The following is a 26,827-nucleotide window of genomic DNA, read 5'->3' as shown; positions in this document are numbered from 1 at the left end:
TACATTTTTTTTAAAGAATATCAAGTATAATTTCCTATGTTTCCCAGTTAGGAAAAAAAAGTATTTCAATTTTATAAAAACTAATTTGATTTTTTTGTCGTTGACCACTAAGGAATTGAACAGGTTCGTTTCCAGTAGAGATTGAAGGTAGGGTTAGGTTTAAAATCCGTCCAGCAATCAAAGTGACTGGGCATCAAACCAGCAGACCATAAATTCAGTGTCTTCGGTCACCCTACCACTAGAGCTATAGTACTTGTTACATAGGCTGCTAGATGAAATCACACAAAGAAGTTGGGCATGAGATCAGTTACCAGCTCTGACTATCCCGTCCTCATACCAAGATGCATGGTGAGAAACTGTATAAAAAGAGCCTCAATATAAGATACTAAACTGATAGTAAGGAAGGATTGAGCTTCCGACGCATTATCAAGCGCTTGCTGAATGTTGCAGTCTGCTGTTGATGGCCTAACTAATCATTTAAAACTATTCAGTTCTCTTTTTCATCCCTTGCTCTTCCCCCACCCCCTCATCCATTATGAAGACCTCCAAACAAGCCTAAGGGTCGACCCTTCCTTATTAATATCGACACTGAATGGTATATGTTTAATTGATGTTAATATTGACTGCTTGCAGAAATGCAATATTTGTAACAGTAACAAATACGAAATGAACATACTACTTCAATTCAAGCCCCTCCAGGAGCATCATTAAGCATTCAAAACAAATACCTTCACTGTCAACATCAGAGTGTGCTGTACTGAGAGATCTACATTTATCTTTAGCCCGACTTAAGCAAATATCATACAGTTCTGAAAGACAAAATTATTTGAAAAGTGAATTTGTAATTTCTGAAGAAATTCAAACATGAAAAAGAATTCAATTTAAATTAAAAAGATTTAATTGAAGTGAAACAATTTTATAACACATTAGATGAAAATAGCATGCCAATTTCAGGAACAGGGCAAAGAAAGAAATACATATCACAATGTGCTTTAGAATCAAGCTGATCTCATTTTAGTTGTTGCATAACTAGGTGCCTCAGAGAAGCTTGCTACCACAAAGTGTGGCTCTCAACAGAATACAAGAATCATAAATTACTTGTGTTACAAATACTCAAAAGCTTTGAAAGATGAGAAACCAGTCTTGCCTGTGTAGGGATGTACATATCACCCCAAAAAATGTCACATCCATGTCAGTCAGGCAGCATCTGTGACAAACCTAAAAAATTAAATGTTTTTCTCTCCACAGATGCTGCCTGGCCTGCAGAGTATTTCCAACCTTTTCTGTTTTTATTTCATATTTCCAACATCCTCCAGTATTTCGCTTTTGTTTTGTGTCAAATTCATGTCAATGCTTTTCACTATCACAAAGATATTACATAATTGCAATCTAAGCAGCATAAATCTAGACTTCTGTTTGCAAACTAGTTTGATACTGCGGCTTGAATAACGACATTTCACAGTGTTAAAGCAGAATTTGTTTGCAGGCAGCAGGTACAAGCTCAACAAGTGAAGGAGCAGTTCTGGATTTAGTTTTAGGGAATGAAGCTGGGCAGATGGAAGGGATATCAGTGGGACAACACTTTGGTGGTAGTGATCAGAATTCAGTTAGATTTATGGTAGTTATGGAGAAGCACAAAACTAGAAGCTTTGAATTGAGGAAGGTCCCATTTTATTAAGCGGAGATGGAATTTGGCAAAAGTGGACTGGAAATGGCTATGTGAAGGCTATGTTTCAGCAGTGGTAGGCATTCAAGGAGGAGATAGAGGGTTCAGAACAAAGAAAAAGAATGGCACTCTCAAATCTTGAGCCCTGTAGATGTCAAAGAGCACATCGGGCAGGATAATGCAGAAAGAGAAGCTTGCCAAGTACCTAGCAATTAATACTGTGGAAAACCGAGAGGAGTATAGAAAGTGCAGGGGTAAAATTAAAAGGGTAATTGGGAAAGCAAAAAAAGGTCATGAACAAATATTGACAAGTAAAATCAAGGAAAACCCAATGATATTTTACAACTGAAAAAAAAGGGGGTGGTTAAGGAAAGAGTTGGGCCTACTGGAGATCAAAAAGGAGCCTGCTGACGACATGGGCATGGTTCTTAAAGAATACTTTGCATTTGTATTCTCAAAAGTTGGGCTTGATGCAGGCATTGTAGTTAAGGAGGGGTGTGAAATATTGGATGGAATAAACATAGCAAAAGGGAAAATATTAAGGGGTTTAATCTCTGAGAGTAGGTATATTGCCTGGCCTGAATGAAACGTATCCCAGGCTGCTACGAGAAGCAAAGGAGAAAATAGCAGAAGCTGAGACCATCATTTCCCAACTCACTCGAGTTACAGTTATGGTGCTGGAGAACTGCTAACATTGTGTCGTCGTTCAAAAAGGAAGAAGGGGATAGCCCAAGTAATTGCAAGCCAGTCAGTCTAATCTTGGAGGTGGGCAAATTATCAGGAAAAACTCTGAGGGACAGTATAAATTGTCCTTTATAAAGGAATGCATTAATCAAGGGCAGTTGGCATGTTCAGGGAAGAGCACATCTGACTAACTTGACTGAATTCTTTGAGAAAGTAACCAGGAGGGTAGTTGATGCTAACACATTTGAGGCAGTGCACATATAAATTTTAGCAAGGTTTTGACAAGGTCCCACATGGCAGACTGGTCAGCAAAGTAAAAGTGACATGTTAGATCCAAAATTGGCTCAGTGGCAGGAAGCAAAGGGTAGTGGTCAATGGATGTTTTTGAGACTGGTAGACAGCTTCCAGTGGTGCTCCGCAGGGCTCAGTAATACTTCCCTTGCTTTTTAAGGTGTATATCACTAAGTTGGACTTAAGCATAGGGGGCATTAAGAAGTTCGCAAATTACACAAAAATTGGCCGCGCAGCTGCTAGTGATGAAGAAAGTATAGTCTGCGGAAGATATCAACAGACTGGTCAGATGCACAGTAAAGTAGCAAATAGAATTGAAGTCAAAGATGTATAAGGTGGTGGGGTGGGGAAAACAAACAAGGCAATGGAATACACAATAAATGGTAGGATACTGAAGTGCAGAGGAAGAGAGGGGCCTTGAAGTGAATCTCCACAGATCCCTGAAGGTGAAAGACAGGTAGAAAAGGCGATTATAAGGTGGCAAATGGGACAGTTTCCTTTGTTAGCTAAGGCACAGAATTTAAGAGCAGGGAAGTTATACTAGAACAGCATAAACCACTACTTAAGCCACAGCTAAATTATTGCATACAGTCCTGGTCACCGCAGTGCAGAAAGGGAGGCAATCACGCTAGAGAGGGTACAGAGAAGATTTATGAGAATGTTGCCAGGAATGGAGAATTTTAGCTATGAGAAAAGATTGTACAGACTGAGGCTGTTTCCGTTGGAACAGAACAGACTGAAGTGAGATTTAATTGAGCTGTATAGAATTGAGGGCCAAGATAAGAATGGATCGGAAGGATCCATTTCCATTAGCAGAGGGATCAATAACCAGAGGGCATCGATTTAAATAATTGGCAAAAGGATTACTGGGGAGCTGAGGAGAAATCTTTTCACCCAGTGAACAGCCAGGGTGTTGAATTCACAGCCTGAAAGAGTGAAGGCAGAAATCCTCATCACATTTAAAAAATACATGAGCATGTACTTCAAGTTCCGTAACCTACATGGCTACAAGACCAAGAGCTGGAAAGTGGGATTAGGAGGGATAGAGCCTTTTCAGACGGCACAGGCCTCCTCCTGCACTGTGAATTTTCTATGTTTCCATATTCTGTGAAACCAGTGCATTCGCCTGAAAACAGAAATTTTGAAACAGGGTAGGGAAGAAGAGTGAGAAACATATCACAGTTAATAGGATGAAAATAGAATAAACATTATATCACTATCACAAAGCAACTAGAACTAACTCATAACTGGTAAATTGTACTGTATATGCCTTCTATGGTTTTAATCTGGTCCACAGTTACATTTCTCAACAGCAGATCTTAACTTATAACCCAAGCCAGGAGACAGAAATATAATTCAGTGATTGAGACAGATAAGCTAGAAATGTAAACAGCAGGAAAATGGAAGGCATACCGCAAACAGGCAGGAAAAAGGATTGTAAGAGAATCTGTGTGTACAGGAAAAGTATGAAGATACAAAAAAAAAAGGGATTAGAAATTCTCTTGGATTCAAGTATAATTTGCCTAACAGATCAGATACATCACCTCCCTCCTCATCCCATCCAGCATTCTAGTACTTCTCTCTAAACTTGCCCTCTCATCAGCTATATAAAACCATAGCAAAACATAATTTCTGATTTCTTTGAAATCAAAGCAGAGAGACTCACTAACGTCCTTATCTAGAAAACAGTGCAGATATGTTTTAAATTTATCTATACAATTACAGGTAGGTAGCTGTGCAACACTCACCATGAGTAATGTTTAAGTCATTGCCTATTGCCAAGCTCCACACTTTTCCTCTTACGCTTGGAGGAATACCTTGCCACCAGAGATCACGAACTTTACGAGAATGACACCTTCAGGGTTTTTTAAATTAAAAAAACTATTTCAACTATAGATAATAAATCTAAATAACTATAAACATACATACAAGAAACAAAGTCACTGTTGTTTTTCAAATGTTGTCCAGGATAAAGTTAAATTTTTAATAAATCCAAATCATGTCACTTAGCCAAAATAAATGCCAGTGTTACCCATGTTCAGATTACCTATGACAAACATTCTCTGAAAGAATTCCAACCTCATTCCTATCCCATTAGGAGAAATTTCCTGCGAGACTGTTCTTTTATTGAAATTTGCACCTTGCAAGAATGTTTCCTTTTGGACTGCATTCTCAGCTCCTTTACCAGATGAGGCAGCATTAAGACCAAATGATCGCATAAGTAGAGAGACATCTGAACTAAAAGATAAAATAGCTCCAGACCAAATTAGGGGTACAAAATAAAGGGTTGGGTGAGAGGAAGCTTTACATCCACAGGTTGAAACTTAAAGGACAGTCTCTTATAGTTACAAGTCTTCCACCATTTCTCCTTTTCTTCCAAATGGCAGAACTGAGAAAAGTCATTAGAATGCAGAGCTTCTTAAAGGGGTCCTTTGTGGAAAATGCATTCCGTGTCCATTTGGCTCTGGTAAAATGCGGCTCACTTTGATGCCCTCCCTCTTGCCCAAAAAGCCAAACGCCACTTGTTTTGAAGGCTTGCACTTGCGGAATGGCCAAGCATGGCACTGAAACTCTACCTCGGCAGCAGGCAGAGCCGTAACTTTCTTGGAGTGGCAATCAGGGTCGGATTATCACTCCGTGCCCACTTATCTATGCCAAATTTCTTCCTTGCCTGTCTCACCTGATCTTCCAACTCAAGCCAAGTAAGATCCAGGCAGCACAGCTGTCTCCGAAGTCCAGCACTGTCAAATTGAAGGAGGACACGCCCCCTTTTTACAGTACTAGCTGCTGTAAAGCAGGTAAGTTTAAAGATCCCATTGAAATTGACAGGCCAGGGAGAAGGTAAGTGCCTAAGGTAAGTGAAAAGGATTTTGGGGGATGGAGGTTTTCGGAGGTCAGGTGGGGAAGGGGGGATGACACTGCGGGGGGGTGGTCAGACATTGGAAGGATGTGAATCATACATTCACGGGGCTGGAATTTCTGGGGGGGGGGGGGGCGTTGTGAGATTTGGTCCGGTTGGGGAGGGGGGTGGTAAGAGTCGAGCCCATGGGTAGGGGGTGTTGGGTGAGGAGTCCTGTGTGGATGGGGGAATGGTCAGCGGGTGGGGAATACCGTGGGGGGAGGGGGGCTTGGTTAGTCAGAGATGAGGGAGTCCCCTGTTTGCAGGGGGGGGGGGGGCACGGAGAGTTAGGGCTGTGGGGATTGGTCTGGTCTTCACAGTATTTACCCAGAAGTTAGAAGGGGTAACTATTGGTGTAACCCTGGTGGAACTATCTGAAGTTTGCAATTTAAACTGCATTTCTGCAACTGCCATGCAAACCCTTACCTGGGAACTTCCCAGAGGGATTCCCCACCGCATCTCTGGGGTGCGCCCCCCACAAACCCGATGCTGGGGAGCTCGGAGGTTACGGCCCATTAGCTCTTTTAACAAAAGAGTGGGAAAATTCAGGAAAAAATGAAAACAATTCATGTCTTACTGAAATGACAATTAAGTTAGTAGGGAAAGTAACCGATAAATTTAAGTGTGTTATATGATTGGGAGAAATTTCGGAGTTTTAATCTCCTCTTGTCATAAAAATTGCAAGCTAACAAATACTTTAAAGAAAATTCTACATCCAGTATGTAGTCCACACAACAGTGCCAAAAATCTAATGAACATTCACACAAGCCATCTTAATGTTAAAGCAATGTTAAAGAATTTTCCTTTGTTCCTCACTCACATAGCCTCCCAGTTCGGTAGGATTTCATTGTTCCAGGTAACCACAGCATTACCAATAGTTTCTTCCAGCTTACACCTGTCTTCCAGCAGCTTCCTTCGCTTCTGAGCATCCTTTTGTTCTATGCGGAACAACAAAAGCTTAATATAATATTCAGCAATTTGAAGGCATTTTTCTATCCAAACACCTTAAGAACAGTGACATTCTATAAAAAGGGCTCAAATTCAAGTCTTTGGCACAAAACAATTCAACAGAAAAAGTTATCATCCAAGCACTTTAATAGATGATCTGCACAAACTTCTGATCAACAAGATGCCCAAAACCTCCGTCTATTTTTCATTCACAAACATTACCAACTATGAATACATCTTTAATTGCAGCAAATGAGCATACAGTATAAAATCTTAGGAGTGACATTGACCTAATCTGCCTGGCTGAAAACTGACAGGATCAAACACTGGATGCCTATTTTGTACCCACTGGTCAATGGAAAGTAAAATGGATTTAATCCCAGCATTTCCCACCAGGAAGTTCAGGTTAAGTTTATTATTGAAATGCAGGGGCAGGAGAGGTTTTAAAAAAAGAGACCCCAATTTTGAAAAGAAACCTGGAATAACAAAATACTGCTTCACATCACCTAGGCATAAAACTTAGCATAAAGACAGCTCCCTGAAAACTACCACAAAAATACAGCTATACAATAATGGAGAAAACTAGCATTTAACCTCGTTTTTTCGCTTGAGCCACCATTTCCTCGTACTGTTGTCTGTGTTTCTGAGCTTCTTCTGCAGGTTTTGCAGGGAGATTCCTGAGGACAAATAAAATTAGTTACTCAGTGCTTGTTAATTTACTAACAATTGTAACAGTTCAAAATAGAAAACAGGCGCAATGAACATTTGGGTCCAAAATATATAATCAGTCTCCAGCAAAGGTACAACTAATTCAGCAACTGACATGCATTTGAATATGATGTAGAATACAAAATTGCTTTTTAACTGTCATTCTTATATTAACTTTGAGCTTGAGCGTACAGAATATGCAACAGTGCATCAAATGCAACTATATAGTTATAAAATTATAAAACAGCTTAGACTGAATTTTGTATTTTTAGCTTAAGAAATTCAGTAACTTGATGCAAATGCACGAGTGCGCTATAATAAACCAATGAAACATAGCAAGCAAGAGATGTCTCCATAGCACAGGAGAAGAGGGAACCAAGGAAGAAAAAAAACAAAACGCTCACTACCTCCTTATTATTCTCACTCAACTACTCAAAACCCCTTCTTTCACTACTCTACTCAAAGAAAGCAACACAGATAGATTTGAACAGCACATTACATCTCCCTGGACATTCCAAGGTACTTTACAACCAGTGAAATACTTTTGAAGTGCAATACCTAAGCAGAAGGTTGTTCACAAGGCCCATGAAGGACCATGAGAAAATGACCAATTTGGTGGTTATTGTTGGTCGAGCAGGATAGCATATCAAGTCCACTATCCTTCCAGTAGTCATGGGAGCTTTTAAATGTACCCAAGATAGTGACTGGGCCTTCATTTTAACACCTCATTCAAAAATCAACCCAACAATGCACCCACTCCCTTAGTAATAGGCTGAATTATCAATCTAGATTATCTGCTCAACTTTTGTAAAGGGAATTCAACCCACCTATTCCACATGCCCCAACAGATCCCCAATATGCTTCTCCCTAATTGTCACCCTGCAACTCATTTGCCCATCCACCAAACTATTACATCCTATCCAAATTGAAACTGAAGCCATCGGAGAATTAGGCTGAAGCCCTTCCAACTACAGCACTGCAGTAGAGTCTGCAAGCCATCATTCAAGTGTCTTGTCAATTATTTTCAACTCATCCCCTCAAGATTTGATTCTGCACAAGTAATTTAACAAACACTTTGGCTTATTATCCCATAGTTCTGCATAGATTTATTTTTTAAATTGTTAAATAAACTAAGAACCTTGAGCCTTAATTTGAGCTTATTATTTCTTTTGGTGAGGGAATTGAAAGAGAGAATCAGGGAGTACTTGTTTCTCAGTTCTACTAAACATCTGTGCTATAAATACTTGCTACAGCATCTCTTGAGAGCATTCAATAACTTGCTATTCAAATGATTCAAAACAATTTTGACTCAACATAAGTGTTCAACAAGTGTTAACTTTGTCCTAATAAAGCTGGATGCAAGAAACTAATGGTTTAAAAGTTATATTATCACATAGTTTACCTTCAGCTTCCTACCTGCTATCTCCCCAAAGGCATCACTCACTGGAGCATGTTGCCATAGAGAGAAGCACCACTGGTACCGCAACATGGCATCCTTCACATGCAAGCATAAGCAGAGTGTCAGCAGGCTATTTGTCCATTGGAGCATCATAGCCAAGCTCAATCTCAACTTCAACCATTGTCTACACAAAAAACGTGAGGGAACTCTAGATGAATAGTAGCAACCCTGGTTGATGGTTATTGCCTCTCACCTAAATCAAGTATGTTGAAGTTAAACAGTGTCCCAACAATGAGCACAAAAGTTTGGCAGGCCAGGCAGTGAAATTCCACTGTGCTATGGTCTGAATGGCTCTGTACCACACTGAGTAATGATTTACTCATTAAGCTGTGTAGAATAACATGATATAGCATTGGTTTGCCACAGTTTTTAAATACATTTCTTGTCACCACTGTGACAGATGGCACCTCCTGGGGTGCAGTTTCTTAGGAAGCTGGTCAGTCTCAAACAGATTGCTTATCTTATCACCTCTTAGGTTAGATGATGAATGCATTCAGACAATTTAATCACAAGAGCATCGCAGCCTATTTTTGTGCACCTCTCTATCCACACACTCGGTAATTAAAATCTGAAAGCGTTGAGTTATTATAATTATTTGGTCCATGCAAAGTGGATCTATTAACTCATTTTCAATAATAAATATGTAGAATATAGTAAATTAGCATTAGAGCTTTGGCACCAATTTTGTATTTACCAGTCTTCAATATTCTCCTTAAGTATAATGGATAAATAACAACTTCAAACTTTGGAACTTACCATCCCTCCCCCTTCAAAAAAAGGGCTAGAAAAACTTGGTGTCAATCCAACAATTCACTTTTTAGGTCTTCACACAATAAAAAGATAGCTTGGTATTTTACAAATAGGAACATACAACAAGCCAATTTAGCAATGTAGTCAAAAAAATAAACTCAATCTGATCTTCACACTATATAGTTTCATCTCATACATCACAGGAGAACAGGAAGTACTTTAGGGTATACAATCTTCTTGCAGTTGAATGTTAAAAATGAGAGAAAAGGTTAGGTACTTACGCTGGCCTATCCTCAAGGATAAGTGCTGTTGTGGAGAGAGGCTCGAAGTCAAGGTTTTTCCTCACACTCTGATTCGGAGAGGGGGACTTCTGGGCTCTCCTAGATCTTTCTTCATATTCCTGTATAAAGTAAATAATTTACTTTTATCTCCAAGACTACTAACTAATGTTAAAGTTTATAAGCCATAAACCAAATATTATCTTCAAGTAAATGCTAGCAATTACTATCAATTAGTCTACAATAGACCCAAACATGTCTAGGAAAAAATATGACACTCTTCTGGATGCAATTTGTGCCAGAATCACGGGGCTGAATTCTCCCCCGTCAGGGGGGTTGTGCGAGGGCGGGCGGGAGCGAGCGCGATCCCGATCGGCACCCCTGATCGAGTGTGCGTCGCCATTTTACGTAGATGGGCCAATTAAGGCCCACCCAGTGTGACACACACCCAGAAGCGCTGTGCGCTCCCAGTACGGGTGGGGGGGATTCCAAGTCGGGGCCTTGCGCTCTTTCGTGCACACGAGGGTGCCTCAGGGATATTAGTTTAAGTTGTGAAAAATGTAATAAAGGTAAAAATATCATGTGAGCTGGGATGTGTCCATTAATTTTTTCAAAAAATTATTTAATTAATGAACCCTTCATGAAACCTCATCCAGGCCATGGATGATGTTTCATGAAAAATGCAAAGGTCGCCTGGGCCCTTCTGCCCACCAACCTTAAGGTGGGACGGGCAGCATTCTTAACAGCTTTAATTACTTTGTTAATGGCTTTAATAGGCCTTTGACAGTTCGGTGGGTGCGCAGCTGACGTAGCTAGCCAGATTTTTTTAAAAAAGCATCATCTGGGATACCCATCTTAAAAGATCTGGCAAGTTTATCTTGACATTCCATCGAGATTTACTACAGAAAGTGTTTGGGAATGCCAAGGTTCCTGGCTTTTTTGGTTCTCTACTGCAAAATAGTGAAGCCTATTCCTCACTGTGGACAGCAATGGAGAAGTATAAATATTGCATGATCAGTTTGGTTACTGCAAATTATCACACGTAGTAGGAAGTGGAATGCAGAAGTAGCTAAAGACAATGCCTGCCCAAGGGTCTGGGTAGTGACTGAAGCTATGTAACTTGAGAAGCAAAATTTAGGATCGAGACATATGAAGGGGTACACGAGATACAATGAAGTTAGATTTAGTCATTAAAAAGGCAAGGGCATCAGAGTTAGCAGCCCAGATTACAACAGTGATCGGTCTTAATACAGTGCTTAGATTAAATAACTATAAAATTCAATTTCATAGTCACAGTTGCGGATCACAAGTGCAGATAGATTATGCTTCATAATCAAGTCAACCTCTGATATTTGTCAGCACTAGCTAAAATGAAGAAATAGCTCTCCTTGAGCGAGGTGTGCAGTATGTACAGTCAAACAGGCATGGTATCCTTTAGCTAGAGTGGGAGACATGGTAGAGAATATTCTGGTGAACTATTCACATCAGCTCTGAAGCTAGTAATTTGGGTTTCAGCTGGCAGCACTTCTACTATTTTCTTCCTTCAAACTGATTTTTGATCCAGTTTGCTATTTTACCCTTACTTCCATGCACTTTAATCTTCTCTAGTAATCCCATGTGATACCATACCACAGCCTTTCCTCAGGTTCATATCCACCACATCCAGTGCAATTATCCCATCTACAATGCCTGTAATTGTCCCCAAGAAATTCTATTAGGTACATCAAGCAGGATCACCCATTTTGAAGCATGTGATGGCTACTTCTAACTATTTCTCTTTATCTAGATACGTGAGGTAATTTCATTGCTAAAGTCTCAAAAAACTTTCTCAATCGCTGATATTAAGCTAACTGGCCCGTAATTTCCCAGAATAGTTCTATCTCCCCTTTTTAAAAATAGGTACTACATTGGCTATTCCCCCAGTCATTTGGAACACATCTACACTCAATAATGTCTTTAAACATAATTTGTAAGGCCTCTGCAATTTTCTTATCAGCTTCTGCAGGATCCAATACTATCAGGTCCTGGCGTCTTGCAATCTCTTAGATAAACTAATATATCTAAATTTTTTCCTTTACCTATCACAATATCATTCATCTCATCAAAGACTACTTGATTCTTCTCTGATATCCTTTCTTTCAGTAAAAACCAGTCCAAAGTATTAAATATCTTTACAATTTTTTGGTCATTCCATCCATGTCTTCCTGCAGCTCTACCATCACTATTAAATCCATTCCTTAATTTCAGAGATTAATTAATTGAGAAAGGAAATAATTCATTGTAACCCCCTCACACTGAAACAGAATATTGATTGAGATGGGCACACAAACATGTTTGCAGTCATGTCTGGAAGCAGAACTAGCAAAGAAGTATGATGTTCATAGGAACCAAGCAAAAGATGCCGATCTCTAATGAAATAAATGATAAGCTGCAATCAGAAGATGGAAACAATTATTTTAGTTGGGAATATTTAATTACAATTCAAGTTGCTGGGAAACTGACTACATGGACAACAATGGCACATTTAAACAGATTGGAATACATATCTTTTTTTTCAAATAATCAATCACAAATTACATCTAAATGTTTAATTTGAAATGTTCATTTATTCATTTTAGCTAAAACAGCAACAGGATACTTGAGCAAGGAATGGCAGTTCAGGCTATGCATAAGGATTCCATCTGGTCATGCTCAATGGTTAATTATGACAGAAAAAAGAATGTAACAAGGTGAATTCCTGTACCAAAGCCGTTTACAGTCTTACAAATTAGACACAAACGCTGAGAACCGGACTATCTGGCCTGAATACTAATCAGTCACTTACAAATATTTATTGAGAGAGTAATGCTAAAACCCAAAAGATCATGCAAGCAAAGTATTTTGTTTGGGAATACAGCTTCTGACTTCCCAAAAAGACTCAAAGGCAAAATTGAGTGAAATCTTTTTTTCTTCAACCACCCACAAACATACTCCCCAGCACAGATCATATAGCATCAATCAGGAGAAGAAATCTAAAGTGAATTGTTATTTTCTTTAACTCAGTAGGTACTGAAGGCAACTGTGCTGCCGTTATTGCCGGGTCAAGCACAGTTATGTGAACACAGGAACCTTCTGCACCTTATGTCTCATCACATAGTGGAACTTATAAACTGAACCAAATAGGAAGCTAGACTATGTAACTTTAATGGCTGAACTAGTTGCGTCTCTATCACTTCAGCCACCCAGCAAGCAGAAACCTACATAATTCATCCTAATGGAGCACAGAGTTGTAAATATCCATCTGGCAGACAAGCTTCCATTCTATACTCTTCTTATTACCTAAAGTAAAGAAACACAAATAAAAAAGAAAAATGCCAGTAGTGACCACATTTCCCACAAAACCTTCAACATTGCACATTTCAACAATGTTACCCAAACAGCTTTTAAGAAAACAGTAGATGAGTCATTTTTTATTCTCCTGTCCTAATTTTAATACCTTTTAGTCATGACTAATCAGCTTGGGCACAGCCCACATTTCATTTAAAAAATTATTTCCAAGAGACCGACCGAGTCACTTTGACAAAATCTAATGATCACAGCTGATCTGTTAAGAAAGCTGAAATTATCCCCGGCAGGTTGCAAAATAGTAAATCAATCCAAAGTTACTTAATCAGAAAACTTAAAGTACATCATAGTACATTGAAAATCTACATGAATCAAATAATAATACACTTTAAACAGGATTGATCAAAAATATCAGGTTTTCAATTTTATCTTAACATTCTGCTTTTCTTTAAATTTTTTCCCCACAAATATTGAGTCTAGTGTACTTTCTTAATAGATGCATCATGTTCAATACTTTTCTTGAAGTCAAACAGCTTCAAGACAAGATATACTATCACAATACAACATACCTGCAAATGTAATTAAAAGAAATTCATTCTCATACACGTCACAGATAGAAAAGTACTTCACTATTTATAAAGACATGTAGTAAATTAATCTATTCTTGATTCTACAAATGTGGTTCTGAACTACATTTAAAGCATATTAATTCCCATATACTGACTGCATCCGTTGTATCATCTCCCCTTACCCTCCCACATATTTGCATGACAGCGCCCTGTTGAAGTAAATAATACGTCAACACTACTATCAGATTTACTAGGTATCCCCTTTAAACAGTCGGCTACCTTCTTTCACCTACTGAAGCATGGAAATACAAACTTAAATCGTTAAATGATTACCACTGCACAGTTAATTATATGCATAGCAAACAAACCAACTTATAAATTTTATATTTTTTATCAGTTTGTGGAGAAGAAAAAATATTAATTTAATTTGATTGAAATATAGTACTAAGCAAGTATTTAATATGGTACAGTTAACACATACAATTAATCATTGGTACCAAGTTCAACACAAAGAAAATGCACAAGGTACCCTGCTGAAAATGAATTTGAACAATAAAGACTTACAAAATTTGATAAAGTAATTCTAGGGTTCGTGACTTTCTTCATACATTCTAGCAGTGCCATTTCTATCCGCTCGGAAAGACTCCCTCCCCATGGAAGTTGGGAACAAATCATGATTCAGATCTTCATGAAATGAAGCTGAAAGCAGTGTCAACTACAAAACGATTTATCATTGTTCCTGATGTATGCTGAGCACAACAGGAAGAAAAGCTGGATCAAAAAAAACTTATTGATAATAATTTCAATACCTATAGACTGTAATTAAAGGAAGTAATCTTGCATAAACAGCAAGCGTTCTAACAACACTGCTTTAAGGTGTGTACTTACCATGAAAGCTGGCCTCAGAACAATCCAGGGGAAAGCAACAATGAAAAGCCTTCATTATGTGCCTTAAAGCTCAAACTGCTTTTTCTTTCAAGAACACGACAGCATTTGGGGCTAGCTAACTCATCTGTCGTGACCTTCCCTCCCTCTCTCTCCCAGTTCATACCACTGCAAGCATAAAATCACTGAGATCTGCAGTTAACCACCGTCAGTGAGGAAAAAGGCTGCAGCCATATTAATCATCTGCAGAGAGGAAACATCCAATCAGTTCTCTCAGATTTCTCCTGTAATGCCTTAGCCCCATATCATGGCTAGGAAAGCGTCAGGTTAAAATTAATTCGACATGGCCTCCTAGATTTGCATACAATTGCTGATGTACTATAGTAGCACAGCAGAGGATTAAGCTAAAATCCCTACTGCAAAGGCATTATTAACCTATCTTAGAGAGAAAGTATTTAATCAAAGTCAGATTCAAGTGACCATTGAAAATAATTGTGGCAATTTTATATTTGATATGCAAGAAGAAAAAATTTGGATTTCCAAAGTTTCTCTGGATCAAACAAAATTTTGAACCAAGTGCCAGCATACAAAGTATATTTTCTGATCAATTTTAAGCCTTTAACTGATAATTGTACATAAAATTGTACAACATACTGTATTGCATAAATCACAAAAAGCTAATCAGGTTCCCTGTATGTTAATATAATAAAGACAAAGACAAACAAGTGAGCACCATCAGCTGGGGACCAAATCTCATCCCACTGATCAGAGACAGGGACAAGGAAAAGTTAGGGTGGGGAGACACTGTCACCTTGCCTGCCTTAAATACCCAGTGATGGTAATAAGCCCAAGAATGAAATTGAAGAAATTGATAGATAACACCAAAATCGATTTACAATAAAATACAAATTTGGTTCCCGTTCTGGCTGAAATAGACTGGAGGATGCCTCCTCACCCTGCCCCCGAGTGTGGAAGGCAACGACAAATCACCACTGGGAAAAAACTGCTAAGAAAAATGGTTCATGATGAAACATTAGTAAACAAATAGCCAAGAAGAACTTGCTTTCAGCCGGATACACATGAAGAACAAATTTATACCGCCAGATAAATAAAAAGAGTTAATCTCTTGCACTAAAATTCAAACTGGCCCCAGAACAGGATCTTGGCCATTAATTTGTATACAAGTTTGCCGTTCACCATCTACAAAGTCCCTTTGCCTTTCCAACTACTTTGGATCTCTGAAGATATGTAGGTTGAAAATAAGCCATAACAAAAAAATTTTTAAAACGTACATGAAATTCAAATGGATGTTTGTATTTAAATCCTGGGTATCAAATCTTTTCATTGAACTGAGAGGCATTCCCTCACTTACGAGTGATTGTAATAAACATTTATGCATTAAGGTCTGCCTGAACTATATCAACATTTTATTTATATTCTAATTTGCATCAGCCAGACCAATAATTTCTTTAATTGAACGTCATACATATACTTCAACAAGAATGCAAGCAATAAAATTAAAATTGGATTTCCAGTAATTGCAGCTTCTTTCTTTTTGTATTAAACTATGATTTCCTTTCACCAAAAAAGGTGTCAGGTGAACGAGAAACAGAAGAAAAAAAAGTGTTCCTTCAAGAAAGATTTAGCCCCGGAAGGGGCTTTCCGTTAATTAATGACAGAAGATAGATTAAATTTCTTGTTCAAAAATTGATGAGGCACTAGGGGCCCATGGGGCATGGGATGAGGATAATATATAGCATAAGTTGAGGATTCGTTAACAAGACAGTAAACAGGTCATTTTTGGATTGGTAGACTTTAACTAGCTGGATACTGTAAGGTCTCATCAATTTACAATCTGTATCAATGACTCAAACGAGGGGACTGAGTGTAATATATCCAATTTTTCCTAGGATAAAAAGTTAGGTGGGAAAGGGAAGCTGCAAGGAGGAAGGAGGGGGACTACTAAGGGATACAAACAGGCTATATAAGTGGGCAACATGGTAGATGAGTTACAATGTGGAGAAATGTACAGTACCCACTTTGGTGGGAAAAATAGAAGAACAGAATATTTTTTCCAACGCGACTGAGAAATGTTGTACCAGGACACATGGGTGCTCTTGCCTTTCTGGGAATGCAATAAAGGATCACTAGGCTTATCCCTGGGGTCAGAGGGTTGTCTTATGCAGACAGATTGAGTAGACTGGGCCTATATTCCCTAGAATACTAGCGAATGAGAAGTGATTCAATTGGAGCATATTCTTAAAGGGCTTGACAGCGTAGATGAAAAAGGATGCTTCCCTGTCTAGAACTGGGGTTCACAGTCTCAGAATAAGGGGTTGGCCATGTCAAACTGAACTGAAGACAAATTTCTTCACTCAAAGGTTATGAATTTTTGGAATTCTCCACCCCAGAGAGCTGAGTGCTCAGTCATTGAGTAAACTGAACACAGATGTTACGGACAGGGGTGGCAGAGAACTGAAACCAATTTACCCTTTCCACTACTGTCTATAATCAGTGTGGTTTTGGAAACAAAGGTGTGTGCATGTGCGCGAGCCCCCTTGAGCATGCAATTTGATTAACAGCAATAAGCTTTTGCAGATTTAAATAAAGAGAATTATTTATTCACGCATTCACCTTTAAAGTCTAAACGCTACGTCACTCACTCAGTATTTTCTCTCTCTCACACACACACACACTTGAGAGGAATTATAGTTGGGGAGAATAGTGCATTTTTACAAGTTGTAAACAAGAGTAATTAACAGTTAACATACTTGGTTCATCTTGGAAGGTTCATCACTGCGGGCCTGTTAAAGAAATGAGTTCTTGAGCCAGATATCAGGATTATTGCAAGATTTCCTCAAAGAGATGACATTCAGCAGGTTCACAAGGTTAGGCACAGGGTCAGGCTAGGAGGCATTTTTAAGATGTAGCAGCCTCAAAGTTTAAAAAGGCTTCACATTACTGCCTTGGTCTGCAGCTGATATTCTGCAGTGGTGCTCTTTGCAGGCTGCCTAGGTCTCTCTGGGCTTACGGTTCATAAAGGTATTTGGGGTCAGAAGCCAGTTTCGGTCACATGGATCAACAGCTAATGTCCACCCAGAATGGCTTTAAGCCGAAACCCACCGCTACGCAACAGGGGTAGAGGATGGCTCTTCACATCCACTTGTGGTTAACTGGTTTTCTGCAGTTCTTTTTGTTAAATTGCAAACTTAGACACATTAAGTCTAAAGTCCATTGATTTTGAGTTTGGAATAAACCTCAAACAAAGGCAGGTGTGAACTCCACAAAGGGGTTCTGTCGCAGGGTGATTCAATTAGGAACTTTCTGGAAGCTTGAGGTATTGTCTATGTTGAATTTTTACAAGTCACCTGACCCCTGGCAGCTACCTTAGTCACATTGTTTGTGGTCATTTAAAAAAAAATAAAACAACAGTTCTGGAAGCTTCCAAACAAACACGGTTCATGTTAGATGTTATGAAGACATGCCTTCATGGGGGCGTAACACAGAGATCAACAGATTTTTGGGAATTAAGGGGTCTGTGTATTCCACAGGAAGGTGGAGTTCACATGGAAGATCAGCTACGACCTTATTGAATGGTGGACCATGTTCAAAGAGCCAAATAGTCTATTCTGGCTCCTATTCATTTTATGTATTTGGATATTTCCAGAGGATCAGGATATGATTTGTCTTCAGTCCTTTGAGGGTAAGGAACAGGTAGCAGGAACAATTGTCTCAGAATCTCACAATATATCTACAATAGACCTAGAAGTCTAGAGTATTTAGGTGAAATTATGAAGGTCGCTTATCGTCTCTGACTGGATCATATAATTTCTATATAAGCATTAGTCAAAATAGGCACATAATAGGGCACAGGGACAGATCTGCCAGATGTAATTCTATCATTGATGCCAATCAGTAAGCTGCAAGAATATCCATTGGACAAATTTTAAAAAGAAAATATTTGGATTTCCTACATCACATTCTAGAATACACCAAGTTACTTTCAAAATTTTACTGTTTTCAAAAAGAAAATAAGTAAATAGGTTAACCAAAGGTATCAGGTTTTTAAGAGGAGAATCTTTGGTAAGGTGAAACTGATCACTTTTTAAATAGAATCCTACTATACATAATGTAGCAATTCAAAAGAACTGCTTATTCTGCCACATTTTTTTAAAAAATGGCACAATAAGCTAAGTATAAATGTTTTTAACAGCTACGCTTTTCAAAAGCCTCAGTATCAAGTGCACCACAAACAGTAACATGACTAAAGCAACGAGAAACAAATTCTTTATGTGCAGTAGCAGTTATAGAATCATAAAAATTACACTACGAGGCAATCATTCAGCACATTGTGCCCATCATGGTACTAATTCTTCAAATGGAGCTGTTTCCTAATCTCTCTCTCCTGTCTTTTTCCTGTATTATTTCAATTTCTCCTGTTTAAATAAATAAATGGTAATCTTCTGTGAAAGGAAAATGCTAACTTCCTCCATTAATAATAAACCTTCTAATAATAGTCTTCCTGTTACTGGCTCACCAAGTAACAAAAACAATCAGTTGTCCTCTCATCATCTTCTCTATGCCATTCAAAAAGCCCAATTTTTAAGCCTCTTGATAACTGTAACATCTTATTTTGGGTATCATTATATTGAAACTACATGATAGCTTTTGCAAGGCTCCAATAATGCTCTATAATTGTATGCAGTATTCCAGTCATGACCCAGTCAACAACTTGGATAAATTCAGCACCACCTCATTAACCTTCAAACGAGCATCAGCTCACTTCTATTCTCTCCAAGTCTAGATTTGTTTGCTTTTGAATTTTAGATCACATTCTCAAGCAAATGGCGACTACCTAGGGTTTAAGAGTATGCCTTCATCACTTTCAGCTCCTGGAATTACCCTGAATCTCAGTAAGATTCTCCAGGCTTTAATAAGCAATGCAGCATCAGACCTCCAAGATCCTGTTTTAAGTTTTCCCTTTACAAACCTATACTGATTGTACCCAAATAATCCATGCCTTTCCATGTGATTAATTCCATCCCATGGTTATTGGTACAAAATAATTACACACAACTGGTCTATCATACATGAACCTATCTCTTTCTCGAACAGGGGTGCAACATTTGGCACTGTTACGATCCGGTCTTTTTAAAAAAAATCATTCATGGGATGTGGGCTTCGTTGGTTGGGCCAGCATTTATTACCCATCCCTAGTTGCCCTTGAGAAGGTGGTGGTGAGCTGCCTTCTTGAACTGCTGCAGTCCATGTCATGTAAGTACACCCACAGTGCTGTTAGGGTGGGAGTTCCAGGATTTTGACCCAGCGACAGTGAAGGAATGGCGATATATTTCCAAGTCAGGATGGAGAGTGATTTGGAAGGGAACTTCCAGGTGGTGGTGTTCCCATCTGCCTGCTGCCCTTGTCCTTCTAGATGGTGGTGGTCATGGGTTTGGAAGATGCTGTCAAAGGATCCTTGGTGAATCCCTGCAGTGCATCTTGCAGATGGTACACACTGCTGCTACTGTGCGTCGGTGGTGAAGGGAGTGAATGTTTGTGGATGTGGTGCCAATCAAGCGGGCTGCACTGTTTTGGATGGTGTCAAGCCTCTTGAGTCTTGTGGGAGCTGCACTCATCCAGGCAAGAAGAGAGTATTCCATTACACTCCTGACTTGTGCCTTGTAGATGGTGGACAGCATTGGGATTCAGGAGGTGAGTTACTTGTCGCACAATTCCTAACCTCTGACCTGCTCTGGTAGCCACAGTATTTATATGGCTAGTCCAGTTCAGTTTTTGGTCAATGGGAGCCCCCAGGGTTTTGACATTGGGGGATTCAGTGATGGTAACACCATTGAACATCAAGGGGCGATGGTTGGACTCTCTCTTGGAGATGGTCATTGCCTGACTCTTGTGTGGCACGAATGTTATTTGCCACTTGTCAGCCCAAGCCTGGATATTGTCCAGATCTTGCTGCATAATATCCAGGTTTGGGCTGACAGGTGACAAGTATTATAGGTTAGGGGCCGTTAACATTTAAAGAGAAATCTGAATGTCTCATTTTATCCAATAGATCCACACTACAAGACTTCACTTTTTTAAAACAAAACCCAAACTTTATTGTATATAGGGCAAATTAAACAAAGCAAATACAAGTCAAATCTTGTAATTATATATGTTATGCACTCACGGTTACTTCTTACTTTCCCCAAGAATTCTCTTATAAGACACATCAATCTTGGAGTTATTTAGGGAGCACCCATAACCAGGGCACAGTTCTCCGGAAAATTTTCCTTAACTCCAGCTTATCTCAGAGATAAAACTTCAATTTACCCTCCCTTGACTGTGGAGGCCTCAGTCCCTTGTTCTGGTTACTTTTCAATACTTCCAAGCTAATTTGTTGATTACTTTCCTTTGCAATAAGACACTGAGGCCTACTGCAGATTCTCTCACTAGCATCAAACTAGCATCAATTTCAGTTCCTCACACGATTTAAACTGAGATTAAGCCTCACTTGCCTTCAATGATAAAGTTAGTGTTTTCCTCTGGGTACAGTGAGGTCCAACCGTCATTTATTTTAGCTAAAATTTGTCAGAGAGATGCAAACCACACAAGAACAAACTGCAACTAAAAACCTCCCCCAGAAAACACCCAGATAAACTGTAAAGAGAGCCTTCTTCAGCTCCAACCATCTCCATGACAGCATAGCTTGCCCTGGGCTACCTTCAAATCGATCTTTAATTTAATTACCCCTCATCTACAATTTCTTTTTCAGTCTGAAGTAAATCAGTTTTACAGCCGTTCAGGATTCACTGAATGCTTTTAAAATGCTTTTTAAAAAATCTAATTTAGCTTCATAAACAAAAACAACTCTCTGGACTGCACCTCTTTGCAAGCAGTGCAGACATCATGTCTCCAGCTAAGTAAGCTCACCTGCAGTTTCAAGATCATACCTTTCCTGCTGTTAATCTCTTAAAGCAACATGGCCCCAACATTTTAAGTGTAGTAGACTCCAAGCTACTTTAGTTGCATTTATCCCATTTACTATAGTTAAACTTTAATTCCTGAAACTAAAAGTTATATGCTAAAGCAAAAGAACCATGAACTAGATATTCAGTTCTTTGTGCAGCTCTGGTTTCTGAAGGCTTTCAGAAAATCCCGACCACTGCCTCATCCATTTTCTTCGGTATTCTGAGGTGGATGCCCTCTGGGTTTATTACTTTTTAGCCTGTGACTTTTCCACATCCTAAGTAGGTGCTCCTAAAAGCTTGTTTCAAAGGGAGGTGAAATATCTTTTTTTGAACAAGAATGTAACACTTAGCTGAAGATGGATGTTTCATTCAATGACTATTACTGCATGTTTTGGAAGGAGCCTTCTATATTTTTGGGGGATGGGGTTGTGAAGAGAGAAGTAAGAAAGAGAATGGCTTGAAAATTATTTTGCCCAGATTAGCATTTGGCATGATTTTTGTGGAGGAATTGGAATATACTACTAAAGGATTCAAACATCAGAATGATGTTTCCAAATGAGATGCATGAGGCTAAGCAACTTCCCTGCCACAGATACAACCTTTGAAAGATGTCTTCTTCAAGGAAGAGAAACAGCAGCAGGATCAGAAGTTTGTGAGACGATTGAAAAATTTCAAAATGGTGCAGAGGCTCAATTTTTCTGCCTGTGAAATTTTGAGTTTGCTAAAGTAATCTGGTGGTGCTTTATCCGTAAATTAAACATTAATACTTTTATTGGAGATTTTTTCAAGTTTGTTTTGAGTGTCTTTATTTCAAAAGGCACATAACAAAACAAGCCCCGCCACAGGGCCACAGGAAGTTAACATGCACTCACCATAGGAGGCTCATTAGTACATGTTCATAAATGGGAGCACTAAATTTTTCTTTGCATTAAGGAAAATTTTATGGAGTTTAAGGAGTTATGATGGTATTGCTTTTTACTTTAACTAGCCTTGTTGTTCAGATTGCTTGAGCTTCTTATTTGTGCCAAAAGGGTGGAAAGACTGCCTTCACCAAATCCCACTTTAATAAGATGCAAGGATCTACAACTATCCAGACTGCATTATGCTGCCTATTTCCTCTGTTTTCTCTTTAGCTGCTTAGGAACTGAGCAGAGAACATCTCAAAACTGCATGTTCCCACTTCAAAGTCCTATTGTTCAATTCCCCTGCAAGTTCCTGATTGTAAACACAATTAAAATTGAAGTCCATAATAGAGTCTAAACCCAATAAAATAACACTGAGTATTAGAAGAATTATTTTAGTCAATTTCTACATGTTTGGCTGCAGGTCTGTAGTCCATAGTCCTCCACATGATTAACTCCAAAGGTGAGATCCCATATAAGTAGAGGAAAAAACTGTCATGCCATGTAGCCCAGATATGCACCCTTCCTGCTTACAGGCAGGCATTTTGTCCCGGTGTTAGAATGTAAAAAGGAAGAATAGAAAATATTCCAAAAAAGGTTTCATAACTGTTATTTCATCCTGCTCTATGATTTGCAACTTCATTTTTGCTTTGTAAGGAACACCAATTCCACATCTTCCAGCAGTCACTTAATTATGCATTTTTTTGAGCATGCAGAGCTAGACTTGACTCCAGAAAAAATGCATTGTTTTGCCCTACATTCTCGTTTGGTTCTCCTACAATAACATTGTGCATGGTCAAAATTTTTACACTACCTGGTTGCAGAATATTTTAGCAGAATAGATTTTACTTTCATCTCTGAAAGCCACATTCAAATCAAGTCAATCCTGAAAGAGTGTGTGCATTGTCTTCTTTGAGCTATAAAGACCCTTTGTAGAGCATTTGGGTCATTTTAAGTCCATTCAAAATATGCTGCAATTTAGCGCAAGTTGTCCAAAATCCGTAAGGGAGGTCAATGTATGCATAAATATAGAAATTAGCAGAGAAAAAGACCAAGATCCATCTTGTTCACTTTCTAATAAATGGTGCAATGATAATAGAGTGTTGACTAATAATAGAAATCAATATCAATTAATCTACAATGCACCCAGGTATGATGCTAGCAAAATCCCAGTGGTGGAAAGCTCTGGGAACCATCAAACTCAGCTGTTCCTCCCAAACTTGCTACACTTACCACATGTCATGTTAGAAATGGCAAAATATTTCTGCACAAATTCTATTTAATTTGTATTCAAATGAATCAATATCAACTGCTTTCACTATCTCCCTGGTAAGTCTATTCCATAGATAGACCGCTCAGTGAAATATCGTTTCCGCAAATTAATTTGAAATCAAATGCAGGCCACGTTGTCTGGTTTTATTGTTCTGGAAAAAGCTTCTCTTGGGCTGCATTATCTAATCCCTTTAGAATTCTAAAAAGATCAATCCTAACACCTCTCAAGTGTTTCTATATCCACTGAGAACATGCCAATTTACATAAATGCTCTTCATCATCCCTTTAAGCATCCTGGTTGCTCTCTTCTGCATCCTTCTAATAGATGCAATTTCCTTCTCATATTGTGACAACCAGCGCTCTACAGACATTCCAAGGGTTGTGCTATTGGTTTACAAACTAGCAGGATTACCTCACTATTTTGGACAGAATCAAACCTTCCACCCACTCTTCCAAGCCTTCTCAAGTGCTTAATGGTGGTTTTCTTAAAATTTAACTCTTAATACCTTCTCCAATTATTAACTCAAATGTAATCACAGAGTCATAGAACTTTACAGTACAGGCTATCAATCGATCTTGTGTGTGCCTGATCTCTGCAAGTGCAACTCACCTAGTCCCACGCTTTTATCTTTTCTCCGTATCTCTTTTGAAGGCCTCAATTCAATCTCCCCCAACACACACACAGGCAGTGCATTCAAATCCTAACCACTTACTGCACAAAAATGATTTTCCTCATGTTGCCATTGCTTCTTTTGCGAATTACCTTAAACCGGCATCCTCTGGTTCTGAATCCTTCCTCCAAAGGAAGAGGTTTCCCACTCTCTGGCCAGAACCTTGAGGCTTTGAACACCTCTATGAAATCTCTTGATCTCCTCTTCTGCAAGGAGTACAACCCCAGCTTCTTCAACCTACCCAGGTAACTGACATCCTTCATCCCTAGAACCATTCTTGTGAATCTTTTCTGCATCCTCTCTAATGCCTTCATGTCATTCCTAAAATGTGGTGTCCCGAACTGGACACAATAAAACCAGTGTTTTGTTCAGGTTCATCATGACTTCCTTGCTTTTGTACTCTGTGTCACTATTATTAAAGCCCAGGATCCCATATGCTTTATTAACTGCTTTCTCAACTTGCCCTGTTATCTTCAATGAACTATATACAGATACCCAAGGTCCCTCTGCTCCTACACCCCTCTTAGAATTGTACCCTTTATGTTACATTGCCTCTGCTCATTCTACCAAAATAAATTACTTTGCACTTCTCTGCATTAAATTTCATCTACCACTTGTTTGCCTATTCCGCCAGCCTATGCCCTTTTGAAGTTTATCACTATCCTCTTCACAGTTCACAATACTTCCAAGTTTTGCGTCAACCACAAATTTTTAAATTGTGCCCTACACACCCAATCCCACTATATACCTTCCTTCAGTTTGAGAAATAAGCATTCTCCACTACTGTTTCCTGTCGCTCAATCAATTTCATATCCATGTTGCTACTATCCCCTTTCTTCTATTACTTAACTTGCTGCCCATTTTGTATTATGTTGATTATCTCTATTACTCATTCATATTATGGATGCTTTCTCTCCCTATTGGCTCCTTCATCAACTGAGTCATTAAGCAGTCTTCTTTTAACTGCAGAAATCCCTCATGTGTCCTACCAGTAGGCATATTATTGTCCCGGTCAATTTCCGTTAAGTTGAAATCATCAACCACCATAGTTGGCCCCTTACCGAGAACCATCCTCATCTCAGTTCCAGATCAAAGTTTGCATCCTTTAGAAGTAATTTAAAGAAAATCATTTTACTGCAGTAAGGCCATTTAAGATAAGGTTGGAAGTGACTAAGATACAGTTTGCATCTGGCTGTGCTATACCTCATCAGGGAAAGTTTATTAAAATGTCTTCCAACTTCAGAACCAAAACCCCTCAACAACTTCAATAGCAAAATACACAATTTTTTTTAAAAAATGAAACCCATTTTTTATGGGTAAGTTTGAGTTTAAATTTGCGAAAGATGACAACCGCTTGACGTTCCCTCCCTTGGGATAAAAGCCATGCTACTTTACAATGTACATGTATACAGTTTCAATATTGAACCATGGAGCAGAAGAATGGAAATTTGATTGCTATCGTTGCACCATTTACTTTGCTTTGTTATAAAGAATATATGGAATACTTCAAATATTGTCGCCTGACTGCTCTTAGCACACAGGGTGCAGTCAGTTGCATTCTACTAGGTAAATAACATTATGCAAAAATTAAAAACTGGCAGGTCAGGGCTGGTAACTTCAATTTCTACTAGTCTTTGACCAGGAATTTACTGAGTAACTCATTCCAAAACAGTCATAGAGCAATTCACCCCAAGGACACCTGCCAACGCCAGAGGCAATTCCACAGGGCTATCTAATAATTTGCACTAGAAGTCTGGTCCCTTCCATTCCCAAGCAGTACATTCCACTGCAGTGTTTAAAGGTCGTTTTGTTCCTAATGATAAACTATCAACTCTAACATCAGTGACACAAAACAGAAAGTACACCCTTACTTTGCCCTCCTCTTTCCTGTATAATACCCTGGGCACATTGAAGAGTTCCACTGGACAAAATTTATGACTTCAACATAGATGTTGTTTTCAATAATCAAAAATATTCAAGTTTATAAAGATATTTTTATTTATGAAAGGATGGGCTGCAGCCTGCAATTTATCAAGATGAGCTTCTGGAAGGAATAGCCCAGAGGAATTTTCAGACATTTACAACACAGAAGGTGGTCATTTGGCCCATTGTGTCCACGCCAGTCAACAAAAATCTGACTACATTAATCCCATTTTCCAGTGCTTGGCCCATAGCCCTGGCGGCTACGCCAACACAAGTTAATATCTAAATACTTCTTAAATGTTATGATAGTTTCTGACTCAACCACCTTTTCAGGCAGTAAATTCCAGACTCCCACCACCCTCTGGGTGAAAATATTTCTCCTCAACTCCTCTCTTAGCCTTCTACCTCTTACCTTAGATCTATGCCCCGTAGTTTTTGACCCCTATACTAAAGGAAAAAGTGCCTTCCTATCCACCCTATCTTTGCCCTTCATAAACTTATACACCTCCATTAGGTACCCTCTCAACCTTCACTGCTCCAAGGAAAACAACCCCAGCCCATCCAATCTTTCCTCATAGCCCAGACCCTCTAGCCAGGCAGCATCCTGGTAAATCTCCTCTACACCCTCTC

General features: G+C 38.9%; 1 protein-coding gene across 7 annotated transcripts in view; it reads right to left on the bottom strand.

The window, feature by feature from the left end:
- LOC121277314 (TBC1 domain family member 14-like) overlaps positions 1-26,827 on the bottom strand; it is a 76,586-nt gene that overhangs the window by 16,907 nt on the left and 32,852 nt on the right. For 3 of the 7 annotated variants that reach the window (XM_041186619.1, XM_041186649.1, XM_041186639.1), the window contains 6 exons: positions 17,233-17,265; positions 9,687-9,805; positions 7,083-7,165; positions 6,361-6,478; positions 4,390-4,496; positions 729-809 (listed from right to left, as the gene is read on the bottom strand). In XM_041186619.1, the coding sequence (XP_041042553.1) occupies positions 729-809; positions 4,390-4,496; positions 6,361-6,478; positions 7,083-7,165; positions 9,687-9,805; positions 17,233-17,265 (541 nt within the window). Of the gene's footprint in view, positions 1-728; positions 810-4,389; positions 4,497-6,360; positions 6,479-7,082; positions 7,166-9,686; positions 9,806-12,923; positions 13,002-14,140; positions 14,174-14,464; positions 14,642-17,232; positions 17,266-26,827 lie in introns of those variants that run through there. The other 4 variants (XM_041186666.1, XM_041186657.1, XM_041186676.1 and 1 more) reach the window with 4 other exon arrangements.

Source organism: Carcharodon carcharias, chromosome 1 (assembly GCF_017639515.1).
Source record: "Carcharodon carcharias isolate sCarCar2 chromosome 1, sCarCar2.pri, whole genome shotgun sequence".
Classification (NCBI taxonomy): Eukaryota; Metazoa; Chordata; class Chondrichthyes; order Lamniformes; family Lamnidae; genus Carcharodon; species Carcharodon carcharias.
The sequence above is the reverse complement of the archived record's forward strand: the minus strand, read 5'-3'. Positions and strand labels throughout refer to the sequence as shown.